Source organism: Nestor notabilis, unplaced genomic scaffold (assembly GCF_000696875.1).
Source record: "Nestor notabilis isolate BGI_N333 unplaced genomic scaffold, ASM69687v1 scaffold1099, whole genome shotgun sequence".
NCBI classification, from domain to species: Eukaryota; Metazoa; Chordata; class Aves; order Psittaciformes; family Psittacidae; genus Nestor; species Nestor notabilis.
The window spans coordinates 47,369-60,763 of NW_009943883.1; the positions used below are offsets into that span (position 1 = coordinate 47,369).

The following is a 13,395-nucleotide window of genomic DNA, read 5'->3' on the forward strand; positions in this document are numbered from 1 at the left end:
CCATCTCCCCTCATGTTCAACAATGTTTGATATTGTCCAACTTTTGTGCAACAGCCACATGAATGCACTGCAGAGCCTGTTTCCAGCTATCCACTCGTAACGAGGATTAACCACATGCTATCTACTTTATTGCAAACACTCCCTTCCCCGCTCCGTGTACTTCCACAGGCTCCTCTGTGCCTTTGCTTTTCCAACTATACAAACTTCACTAACTTAGCTACAGGGCCAGATGACCAGCAGAGCAGCCTCCTTTCTGCACTTCTCATTAATTCTTTCTAGTCTCTTGAGTTCTAGCAGATTTGCTTTACATCAGCTGAACTTTCATAACTGTCCATATGTGTTTTCTTAATCCAAGGTGAATGTGAGGTGTTTGACCTTTTTCATTGCAGAGTAAGTAATTTTACCTGGCCTTTGGCACAGATGTAGAACTTGCATGTGGTGGACAGCAACCAAGGCTTCATTCAGTTGGAGCCTCAGTTCCACGGAGACCAAACTGCACTGGACAGGATGAAATTTATCAGGGTGGTCTGAGCTGTTCTTGATAGGACTCCTGTCTCTTGAGTGTCATACTGATTTCTTTGACAAATACAAACATTTTGTAGAAAATTGCTGAAGTTGAACCTTCTGCCTTCCCTCCCGTACTTGGAATTAACAGTTAAACACAGAGAGAACTAGAACCGCATATAGCCAATCTTTAAAAAAAAGCCTAATTTTCTATTTCTGTGAGCAAAGTTATTTATACTGTGCTTCCAAGTAGCCAGCTGCTAAAGGAATAGTACTCAAGTCATCAGAGAAATCAGTTACAGATAGTTCAGAAGGATAAAACCAGTGAGCCAAGTTAATTCCTGAATTGTTGATTTTGTATTAGTAGCATAAAAATTTGCCTGTTTTGCTTGTATGTAGCTATATTGGCTACAGATGCAAAATACAATTTGAAAACCTGATAGATATTGTACACTGTGCTTTACGGCTTTTTGGGTGGTCAGTATGGAGTTTGCAGACATGGGACAATGCATTTCTCGCTGGCTGGTAGCTGGATTTCTGTTGGATACTTGGGAGAAATTTCCATGCTAATGCCAGCATTGAATTTGGCACATTGCATCACTTATAGAAATTGCTATGCTTGGCTGTACTCTGTTCTTATAACTCTAATTACATGCTTTATTGTGAAATTGTTGTCAGTTATTAGATTCTTATTCAATTCTGATCTTTCTGGAAATGTAGGAATGCATTTTATTTCTGACCCAGGAAGACCTCTTGTTCTTATGGGTCATGATGAAACTTCACTTCCCATCATCATTCTTTTCTATGCTTCCTTATGCTGCTGTACCACATTGTCAGCTGAGATCTGTGGCTTCCTAGCACAAGTGAGTGTGGTCCTTAGATTGCCTTGCTCTCTTTTTACACTGTTGCTTTTATCCCTCATGGACTTTTCAATCTCCTACAGGCTGAAAATGTAAAGCCTTGTTCAGATTCTTCCATGATGTTTTCAGTGGATGCAAAATAAGTTCTTTATTACTTTTACTCATTTTTAGCTTTAAAAAAATAATAAAAATCCTGTTCCACACAGCCATATAAATGCCTTGTTTGGAGACCAGTGGGTCAGACATGGCCTGAGCTGGATCAGACCTACCAACCTGGTAAAAATGATGTTGGCAGAGGCCAACATCAAACCACAGTTAACACAGCCAGGTGGTCCTAACTAGTTCTTGCTGGAGATGTTGGAATATTTCTTCCTTGTTCTCTTCAGCTGTTTTGTTCTTGTTTTCTCTAATATTCTAGCACTTCTTAATCCCACTGCTTGAAAAAGAGACGAAATGTTTTTGTGTATCAGCTGGTTAACTTGGTGAGTAAGGCTTTAAACTAAGGTGGTGGAAGGTGAAAGCAACCTGTAGGTTAGGGCACAGAGAGGTTACATGAGTGCCAAGGCAGGCTCTTGCAGCCAGTATTTTCAAGGGAAGAAAGAGTTAGAAGGAGTGGGATTGTCCCTTTCTCTAGCAGTAAGCTGTGAGATCAGCTCCTGTAATCATCACACGCTGACCATACTGCGTTTTAGATTCAGTTGTACTTGCCATGGATTTAGTGGATCTGTGTTTTATTTTGATTTAAATTAAATACATAACTCGAGACAAGGATTGCCTTTTTCTCCAGCTGGGCTATGTGTGTTTGGCTTTCTCCAGGTAGTGGGGGTTTTATTTGCCTTTCATGAATCCAGACTGCTTTCATCCAGCATGTGGGCTGCACTGTTGTGTGTTGCAATGACTTCTGGTCCCTGTATTTGTAGTGATACAGCTAAATGGCGTTGGAGGTCTGTAACAAGACTGATTTTTGCTAACAAGGAAACTAACTTTGAATCTGTAACTAAAATGTTCCTAGTTGTCTTGCTTGGGGGGAGCAGCATATGATGGAGATGAATTTCCAAGCCAGTAGTAATGATGTGACTTCCAGAAGTGTCAATGCCTGTGAGATGGCACATGGGGAGGGCAGCATTCCTCTGCCCGAAGCAGTTTGCATGTTTCACTAGCCAACGAGAGGAAGGGGCATAGATGCTTCTGGTTTGATGTTACAGCCTGAAAGGATAGTTTCTACCCTAATGAAAACCAAGAACACATGTGCGTCCGGTTTGAAACCAGAAATGTTATTTTGTTTTGTTATGCTTTTTTGGAAAGTGCCTGTTGCAAGATAGCTGACACATAATTTTACAAGATTGCTTTATATGTCCGTTAATAATCATCAGAGAACATCAAAAGTAACCACTTAAAACCATGCGAAGGTGAAATGCATGTTACAAACAGAAAATCTTATGAAACGTTGCAGTGGACGTATGTCATCTGTGGCACTTAGTGTCTATGTGTGTGTTTTCTGGTGCTTTGGTTGCAAAGCTCATGAAGTGCTGAGTTAGTAGAAACCCCAGGATGTTGTTGTAGTTATGAGGTGATGTATCTTATTGTGTTTCTTCTTGTATTTCCTGTTGAGAAGAAGGGAATGTTAGCTCGAATGGGATAACACTCATGACGGGTGGGTCAGTGGCTGTGGATGTTAAAAAATGGGGGGAAAAAAAAAAATCTCTGTTGCTCTTTGCTCAGTATGGGTGTTGTTTTGGGGAGGAGGAAAGGTTAATAAAATTTGAAGGCATATTTCTTTTTCTGGAATGGATACCTTCCCATCCACCATCCTGCATGCGGAGGAGGTAAGTTGGACAGGAAATAATTTCTTGTAGGAGGAATAAACTGGGAGGAAGTTATCAGGAAAGCAGGATATGCGGGAAATGCAACTGTCAGTATGTGGAAGGTGGAGAAGACGCACAGGTGCATTTCTAGCTTTCCAAGTACAACAGGGATAGTGGGTGGCATGCGGGTGCTGGCAGAGAACGGGCAGTATGTGCCAGTATCAAGTGCACACATGTTCTGCAACTTCTGTTACCTAAGTTATGTGAAACATAGTATTTCCCTTGGCTCAGGAATTAAATCTTAATGGGATTGAAGTTAATGGCACAGTTTACACTGATTTATCTGGTGCAATCGTTTTGTCTTAGGTACATGTTTAGGCTTTCCTGCTCTGCCAGTAAGTGATAGCATGAAAAGCTTGTGATCTTCTTAGGTAAACTACTACAGCAGAACTTATTGTGGTGTTCCATAAGGAAAGAAAACTCTCTTTCCACTGAGTTCTTTCTTAAAGGCTAGGGGAATGTTTTTTCTTCTTACTTCTAGTACATCCTGATGCTTATGCTCTGGAGGGATTATCTTTTAATTCTCTGTATTGTTTTTTTATTGTGTGGTAGTGAGACTCAGTGGCCCTCAGTGTGAGAAGGCCCTTGACCTTAACAGTGCAAAAACGACACTACACCTTTTTGTTTTCTGGGTGTATCTCGTGTGAATTGTTAGTTTTGTATCAAGTATTTGATTTACAAGACCACAATGTAGTCAAAGATGCTGAATGCAATGCTTACTTTATACAGGAATTACAGTTTTTCTGAGTCTTAACTTTGTTTCTCTAGCTGGTCCCTGTTTGTGGCATAAACTGTGACTTTGCCACCATGAATGATTTTATTTTGAAGAAGAGTTGCTTGATTACAAAGTTGTGGGTTGGAATGGACCAGGAATCAAGAAAACTTTAAAGCTCTACCACATCAGGATCTAGGAGTGTTTGTCATAGAAAGTACTGGCAAAATGATTTATACTGTAAGCAAGAAAGCTTTGTGTATCACTGCATGCGTGGTTTCAGTAATGCTTTTTTTGATCACTGCAGATATCTTGGTTAATTCTAGTGATTTCTAAATTAATGATTACCCACACATTCTCTTCCTTTAGTAATTTCTGCAGATTCAGAAATGTTCATTTGGGAATACCTTGAAGTAATAATAATCTGTGCTAACAGCTGCTAGCAACTAGAAATTGTGATATATATCTATTTGCAGTTAGAAATAATCATTGCCCTTCCATAAGGACTTGCTGCATTTTGGATTTGGTGCCTTTTGCAGAGGAGATGCTTGCAGTTTTTATGATATTGTGTCCCTTGCTTTTGTTTTCCAGAATATGACAAACTGGGCTTTCTCCTGAACCTGGACTCAAAATTGTAAGTAGAACAGTAGGACTCTTCTTTTTTTCTGTAGTTACAGATTTCTGTTGTAAGCAAATCTTATGTCACCTGGGACAGTTGGTTCACTGGACTTTACACTTCTACCTGGGACAGCAAAGTCCTGCAGCAACCTGGCAATTACAACTTCTTTCCTTACACTTCGTTGGCTTTACTGGCCAACTTGGATTATGGTTCACTATTGTTAATTGTTTAATGACTGATCAAGAGGCTATAAATGTCCACCTGAAGTCATGACTGTCAGTCTGATCTAGGTATTTTACTGTTAGTCTTCCAAATGAGGAAAAAATACATTAAACATTTGAGAGCAGGAAGAATGTCAGTCTGATTTACTGTTGCTTAGAAGTTTTTATTTCCTTTCCACTTGTTCCTTTAAAAATGGATACTACTATTTTTGTTCATAAACTGGAGCAGAAAGAACCTCCACACAAGGCAATGACCATTTGCTAAGTCAGAAGAACAGCAAAGTGCTGAAGGAGGATACTCATCACACTTGTTGCCATAAATCAGTCAAATTGAGACTGAACTTCGTAACACTAGGGGTCACTAGCGACTCTGTTTCTGAGGTCAACAGCCTTGTGGAAATTTTGGTACTGGGAGCAAAAAGACTACTAAAAACCTTCTGCCTCTACTACTTAAAAAGGCACTGAAGCAGCCTAGTGGCTTTGAATGACGTGAGGATGCAGCCCCTGTATAATGTTGATATAAAAGTGTTACTATAAAAACCATTCTTAATGTTCAGACAGGTTTGTTATACTTACAGGGTGTAACATTCGAGTTTTGTGTTTAGTCTTGCTGAGTAGCTTGGGAGCTTCCATAATGAAATGAAAGCCTTGTAAATGTGTTGGGAACTGCTCTTTACAGGAAATGAGAAAGTCTTTAGGTAGGAGTTTCTTTTGCAGAAGCAGCTGGGTACATAAACTCAGCTCTAGCAACTTACCTGACAAAAAGGTACTGTAGAAGAACACAAAATACTGTTTTGTTTTTCTAAAGCCTCTGTGTCTCATTCAGTGTGCAGGAGGGATGGTGTTTACTGCATGAATAGCTGGTCAAGGTTTCTTGCTGGTCTTATTAGTGTTCTGTGTGCTTTTTATTGCATGCTGTCTAGAGCCCATGCTAGTTGCACAGTTACCAATTTTCTTTATTATGTTTTCTGTATTGTGACATCCTCGTGATTTAGAGACAACAGTGTATGTACCTTACAACACTGTGGGGTGAGATGATACATTATCTTCAATTTATGCATCTAGAAGTCAAAGCAAAAAATGTGAAATGGGTAAGTGACCTTTGAATGAATGTCTTGGTAACGGAAATTTTCTTTTTAAAGTTTTTAAGTAGTCTGATTTTTGTTTTTTTCCAGACTACGTATTTTGTAATGTCTGAGTTACTGAACACACCCATTGACTGTCCACACACTTTTGGCATACCAGCTTTGGATACCAGCCTGTGCTGTGTCCAAACCAAGGCTTCAGCCTTGTGCTTCCTATTCTTCCTTCTGTGTTCACTTGTCCTTTTCTTTGTTGCTTTTAGCAATCCTGTTGAGTCTTCCTTCCTTCAAGCCTCATTTTTTCCTTTCCTGACTTATCTACTTCAATTACATCTCTCTGAGATATGGCCTGCTCCTCCTTAGACTTCAGTTTAAGGCCAAGTGAAGTTTTTACCTGCTGGAGGGCTTCCAAAACCCTAATTTTTTTTTATGAAAACCTCCCCATGATAAGAACTCTCTAATATTTTTTTATTGGAGAAAGATTCTGTTGACTGCTTAAAAAGGTATTTATGTAGCACCCTAAGTGTGTATGTTTGCTTTTCAAAGCCATAAAGTTTGCTTCTTGAAAGGCTTGTAATAAAATCAGAATGATCAAAATAAAGACTATAAGGTTAAGGAGCAAAGAAAGCAAGTATTGTACACAGGTAAAATCACTTTTTTGTTTGTGTGTTTGGGTTTTGGTTTTGTTTTTTGTTTTTGTTTTGTTTTTGTTTTTGTTTTTACTGTAATTGTCCTTTGTTGGTTTTAAGTTGTTTGGTTTTTTTTGTTTTCCTTTTTATTTTGTTGTTTGTTTGCTTGCTTGCTTGCTTATTCTGTGGAAGTAAAGCTGGCCCTGCTTTGAGAATAGACCTGCTGACCTACAGTGTTCCCTTCCAGTCTGAATTAGTATATGATTTTTTTTCAATAGCAAGGGAGCCAGGAAAAAGGCTGACAATACCATAAAACATAATAAATTTTGAATGAAAAATGGGTGACAGCCTAGAGGAATTTGCTGCTGTTCCACAAGTTCAGCATGTATAGTCAGGGTACCAAACACATTTTTCTAAGTACACACTGAATTAGAAGTGGAACTTAGTAGTTAAAAATACTTTCCGCAACTCAGTCAAGATAGTACCATTGTAAAAGCATTGTCTGGTTAAAAAAAATTTTGCTCAGAGTTGAAAGGGGTGCAATATGTTCTGCACTGATGACTTTATTGGCAGAAATAATTTAATTACGTCTGTTGTTGTGATATAGTCATTCTGGTGGAATTTTGCCATAGATCATAACTTCATAGGGTTCACTTAATTCACAGCATGTGAGCATCATATGTGACTTGAAGCACTTGAGGCAACGGTTAGGTTTCTCTCTTCCCACCCCCCACCCCCCCAATCTTTCATTTGCTCAAAGCCTGTTCCTGGCTGTGTTACTGATATGTCATTTAAACTAATGACCTAGAGAACTAACATTTTTTACAAAGGTAGGTCTGCAGTAGTGCTCCTTCTTGCATTTTAAATGACATTACAAGAGGGAAGTATTTATCTCAATAAATAGTAATGTGCCCATTTGCCTTTGCATCTTTAATTTTTCATGTATTACACGAATAGTGTCCTCTACTCCATAGATGCCAAGGGCATGTTATTCAGGTATAATACATCCTGTTGTGGATACAACTATGTAATGATTCTGCTCACTGGTTCTCTTGGAGTTTAGGGAAATGGTAACGAAACCGGATTTGTTCACTTGTAAAGAAAATCTGTCAGAAGCACTTGAGAAGTGTTTTCGGTGGGAACTGTATGTCTGATGCATGCTTCGCTATAGCATTAGGGAGGATGATATGGCCAGAAACCTCACCTGGAAGGGGATGGCCATTTTTAAAGATACTGTGCAGATGTTTCATGGAAATTACCAGTTCTGACCAGAGGTCTTGTTTCTCTGAGCTTGTCAGAAAGGATAGTATGAAGAAGCAAAATGCTAATGCTTCCTTTCTTACTGCCTGTGCTTAGCTTATTCTTTTTAGCTTTTAAAATGTAGGATGGTATTCAGGTGGGGTTTGCTAATGGCATACAGGGTTAATGAAAAGCTGAGGGCATCTGTAGGCAGCATAGTATATTAAGTTGTTTCCTTAGTCAAAACTAGACCTAGGGCTTCTCCAGACCAGATTAATGAAAAAGACCTATTGCAAGAGGAGTTTGTCTTTTATTTATGCTTGTACCAACCATAACATCATCAACAAAATTAGAATATCAACACTAAATATGCGCAAAGTAGAGAAACAGGCCAGTTCATACAGTTCTACTAGGTAAAGAAGTTTCCCAAGCAGCAGAGCCACAGACTGTTTTAAAATCTTTAAGAATAAAATCCCACGTTTACTGGTTGTGTGAGAAAAATACTTGTACAAAATATACAGTACAATTTACAAGTCTTAATTCTTGGAGGGGCCAATAGTTCCCGAACAACATAAGGCCATCAATCACATTAGTGACTCAGCCAGTGGATTACTAGGTGCCACTAAATGCCAAGATTTGCAGTCACTTTGTAACATCTGTGCTTGGCAAAGGGTTGCATGCTTTTAGTATTATTATTATTATTAAATGTTTGTATTGTAGTAGTTCTTTGAGGCTGGCCAGGTCCTAGAAAGATAAGTCTCATTCATTACAAACTCTGAATCATTCTTTGAGCAGAATCTGTTTACATTGAATTACATGAGATTTCTGTAGAAGGATCAGCATATGATCATGTAGTTAGTTATTTTTATAATTAGTTAATTATAACTGTAATTATATTACACTTAATAACTGTATCAACACCTATTTAGTGGGTCCAGCTGGAGGTTGCATGGTCATTCTTTATTCTGTCACTTATTACACTGTGAAAGCTGGGTTAGTCACCTTAATGATTACTTTGTGTATGCTTTTGCATGTTACAAGCGTAGATTCACTTGTGTTACACATGTGAAAAGCTTCTTTTTTGTAATAATTCATGTGAGTTGGGGGCTTCTCCCTCATGTTTTTGCCCTCATTCTTCTGTACTAGCTTTCCATACTCTCCTGGCATGCCATTTACTCAGTGAGATGGAAGCTAGTGACTGCTACTTCTATCATTGTTTCAAACTCATCCTTCAAAAGCTATTTTCAAAGGTGTTTTAGCAGTTAGATTGGTGGTTTGATGCTTTTAAACAACAGCCAGAAAAAAGCTCCCCTTGGGTGATGGTGGATCTTTTCACCTGCCACAGTCAGCTCAAAATCTTGGATGTTAAAATCTCAGTTGATGAATGATGGCGGAAGTGTCCCAGGGTTTGACTTTGGGGAAGAACCAATCCCTCCGTAAAGTTTTGAAAATGTTAGAAGATGTGCTTAAGTTTACTGGAATAATTCTTCACTTAAACAAAAAGGTAGTAGGTATTATGTGTTAACTTGAGAAAAAGGTAAAAACAGGCAAAAAAATTGCTACCCCTTTCACTTAAAAAAAAGACTGAGATCAGTATGGTTGACCACAATAACATACTACTAACATTTAATACACTGTATTTATGCAATATATGGTATATATTTTATATTGTGTACTTTGGAAATTTTTAGGCAGTACTTAAAGGAGAAATGTATTTTCCAGTGGACTTTGAGCTTTGCTAGGCATTTTGTGATACTGTGGTTCATTATTTACATGGGTTTTCTAATATTACAGAGTAGATTTGGGAGGTGCAGCAAAGATTTCTTTGAATATTGATAATATAATTTCAAACTTTGCTTTTAAAAGAAAAGACAAAGAAATTGAGTCTTTGGGGAAAGTGGGGGAGTGTGAGGGTGGAGGGAAAGAAGCCAGAAATAACAACCTTCACCGTGCAAACTTAAATGAAACTTGATCTAGACTTTGAAAAGACTGTAAAAATGGAGGGAGTTTGTGCTAGGGGAACACACAGATTGGGTTACTTCTGTTTGTTGAAATTTCTTTACTTCAGAACTTTAATAATGAAGAACTGAAGGAGACCCCCTTCCCCTCATTTTGTTTCTAGGGTGGGAGGTTTCTTTGAAACTGTTTGTGTCTATGTGTGGTACTTCACCATTAAGCACTGTAAAAATAAGCAATGAATGTGTTGGAATGCTGGACTTTCCATGTGCCTGCTGCTGTGGGGTTTCTGTGTGCCCTGTCTTCCTTCCCATTTATCTTCTTGTATTCCTGCTATCCCGAGGGGGAAAAAAGAAAAGAAAGTGGGAAGTCCCAGTGATCTCCCATCCTGCTTAGGCAGGAGTAAGAGTGTGTCTCATAGGCTAAATGGAGGGATTCTGACCACCACAAGCAAGAGTGTCCTGATGCTTTTTCTGAAAGATTATTTCAAGGCTTAGCATACTTTGACACTGGTATTCTCCTGGCAGTCGGTTATTTATTTCTCTTTCATTTCAGCTTTTTCTTTGACTTTTAATTCATGTTCTTCTCCATAATCTCTTCCAATCTGTACTAATTGTTTGAGTACTTCAAATATTTAAGTAAGTGAACCCTAGCCATTCACAGTGATTTAATTACTGGGCTGTTTGTTGTTCATCCATCAAACCTCCCACGTTTGGGTGGGGTGTAACTACCATCCACATTTTTTGTTTTACTCTTCTTAGCTCATTTTAGGGATTTTCCATTTTGATCTTTTGGAATTCTCTTAAGGATTTTTCACGTGAGTTTTTGTTATCTAGCTTTGGGATTCTTGTGTTAGACACAATGTAGTTGATGAAGAAGATAAAGACTGCAGAAGTCGGAATTACTGGCTACTTAGAACTGATTCATTACTTGATTTGTTAAGTACAAACAAAGTCAAAAACTTCTGTTTGGTGCTTTTAAAAGGGCCTGTTTCCTGAAGCTGGAAGTAATTATGAACCAAACCATGTGGGAAAAGAATGCAAAGTAAAAAATATGAATAGCTGGGTATTGTTTAGAGCAGTTTTATACTGTTTGCCACAACAAGTTCAGTTTCATAAGAAAGAAATACTCGGAAAAACATTTTCACCAAAAGTCTAAGGGAAGGCAGTGATAATGTGTTTATAGAGAGGTAGAAGTGTTCAATAGATACATGGAGTTTTGTTCTGTTTGGATGAGAAAATACAAAAGTGCTTTCCTTAATATTGACAACAAAAATTCATGCAGAGATACCTGGGTTTATATGCATTAGGATTGGTATGTCTGGACAACGTGCTTGCAAGAATTTCTGAAGAAGTAGCTGAGAACTTTTTGGACTGCTAGAGATTTATATAAATCTTCAGACACCAGGGGTTCTCCATATTCTTGGCAGAAAGTAGATGTAGTAATATTTTAAAAGGAAAAGGGAATGACTCATAAGCTTTTCAACCTGTTTTTGATTCTGAGCACAATAGCATAATGGCCACTGAGCACAATAATATAATGGCCAATATGAGTTTCCATCAAAAAAAGAAAGAAAAAAAAAAGTGGGGAAAATAAAAAGTAATACATATACTTCCAATTATTGTGCATATTAAATAGAAAACACTTTTTGTTAGATGGCTTGTTCTTTAAGTGAATGTTCATGGAAGTGCCTGGTATGCATGAGCTTTGATTTCTTTTTTGATATGTTCCTCTTAGGACTGGGTTTGTACATCTTGTGCTCTTTAGCCCGCCAGATAAGTTGCATAAAACCTGGTAAGTCTGTAAAGAAAAGACTCAGTTCTTTTTTCCACTCCATATCTGTAAGGTGGAACACTTACTTTGCTGTAGTTCTTTATGACAGTAGCATTAACCTAATTAAAGGTATGTTTGTTTTCCTGGGGTGGATGTAGTTACAACTAGTTAACTTTACAAGTTTCTATTAACTGTTGTTCAAGCATAAATTTTTATAGTTGTTGCATTCACAGAAGGCTAAATTTACTTTAGTAGCAAAACCCAATTCAGGGATTATCTGTAAACTCATAAATTATGTGGGGCCCTCCTGTTGCTTTATCCTCTTGGGAAAAGAGCATATAAAAAGCCACGCTTAATGTTCTTCCTTCAGAAAACTGTTCTGAAACTCAATAAATTGCTTTAGTTTTGGCCAGCTTCCGCACTGGTAAGCTTGTTAAGTTTCTAGTTACTGAATGTTCTCCTAAGAAGACCTTCTTGCTCTCTGAATAATTCATGAAAATTGAATGGATTGGGCTATCTTAGCATTGATCATTCCCAAAACTTCAGTTAAAGAGGTCAGAAATACTGCATTAAGACCATTAAAGGAATTAATCTCATTCTAATTGGCTGAACACCAGCGTTCATCATTGTATTCTTGATACTTGTTATGATGAATAAAGTACCAGCACACATTGTGGAAACAGGTGATATTCTTGCTGCCTGTCCTGAACCAAAGCAGTTTTGAGTTTATCGTTACACTGATGCAAGAGTTACCTCTGTTGGAAATCCCGGAGGCATGTGTGTGATCACCAAGCATCAACTCTTCTGCACCTGCCTGGCTTGACACAGATCTGTTATTGCAGGCTAGCGCTGTTCCACTTCCAAAGGGAAATCTTCTTCCCTTCTCTTTCTCCTTGGAAATGTTTTAGGGAATCCTCATGTGATAGTTAAATGGAAATCCAATGTATTCCAGCAAGGGAACATTAAGCTGTTTATCAAGACTGCCTCTGAAGCGTGTCACTTACTCTGAAGAACACTCATGGTATGGTATCTAGACACAGCTTACTTGTCAGCTCCTAATTTATGTTTTTCTGTAGCTGGCTGTGAGGAGGTTTTGTAAATGGGGTGTATGGGAAGAGATAGCTTACTTTACTCGGTCTTCTTCTAAATTTGTCTTCCACATTGCTATAATGTGACCAGAGACGTCAACGCTTTGCTGTCTGTATGTACTAAGAATGCCATTTATAAATTTTAAGAATATGTAGTAGGTCATCGAGGCAGGGAAAGGGCAGTGAAAGAGTTCGGTGGAACACATGCATGCAGACTTCTTGTATGTTGGGGAAGGACAGTAAAACCAACACATACTTTTAACGTATTTTACTTTTAATACTTTTTATTTAATTAATTCTTTCAGTAGTCTATTAGGTTAGAAAACAATAATTTCATTTATACTAAAAGAAAGCATGAAACCTTATTGCTGTGCTAGAGAGGAATTGCCTAGCAGAAGACAGGATGTGATCTGCCAGGTGTGAAACATGCTGTGAAACCACAATCCTTTTGCTTTTTACAGAGAGGGTAAGTTAAAGCATCTCTGGGTAAGAGAGACTGAAGGAACGCTGATAAATGTAATCTAGAAGTGGTTTTTATTTTACTTGTTCTCTTCCCAGTCTTATGACTGGAAACCTGACAGTAAGTCTTGCTTAGTAAAAATCTCTTTATTTTATACTTTATTTTATTTTATTGAAGTTGTTCTGGGACTGAAGGACAAGATAAGGTTTGATTAAGGTGATAAAATTAGAATATGCTTTTTCCTAGAAAGCATGACATTCACAACACCTTGACAAATCTGCACTAGAGAAGTTCTCTAAAGAACTGACAAGGGCTGGTAGGAGAGCCGGTGTTGTATGATGCCCGTTGCAGTGAACAAAGCATGATGAAGGCTAATTTTAAGCAGGA

General features: G+C 38.1%; 1 protein-coding gene across 1 annotated transcript in view; it reads left to right on the forward strand.

The window, feature by feature from the left end:
- The window catches only part of LOC104411661 (CMP-N-acetylneuraminate-beta-1,4-galactoside alpha-2,3-sialyltransferase-like), a 69,065-nt gene that overhangs the window by 47,032 nt on the left and 8,638 nt on the right, over positions 1–13,395 (forward strand). Inside the window, exon 3 of the mRNA XM_010022141.1 lies at positions 4,533–4,575. Within this exon, the coding sequence (XP_010020443.1) occupies positions 4,533–4,575 (43 nt within the window). The remainder of the gene's footprint in view (positions 1–4,532; positions 4,576–13,395) is intronic.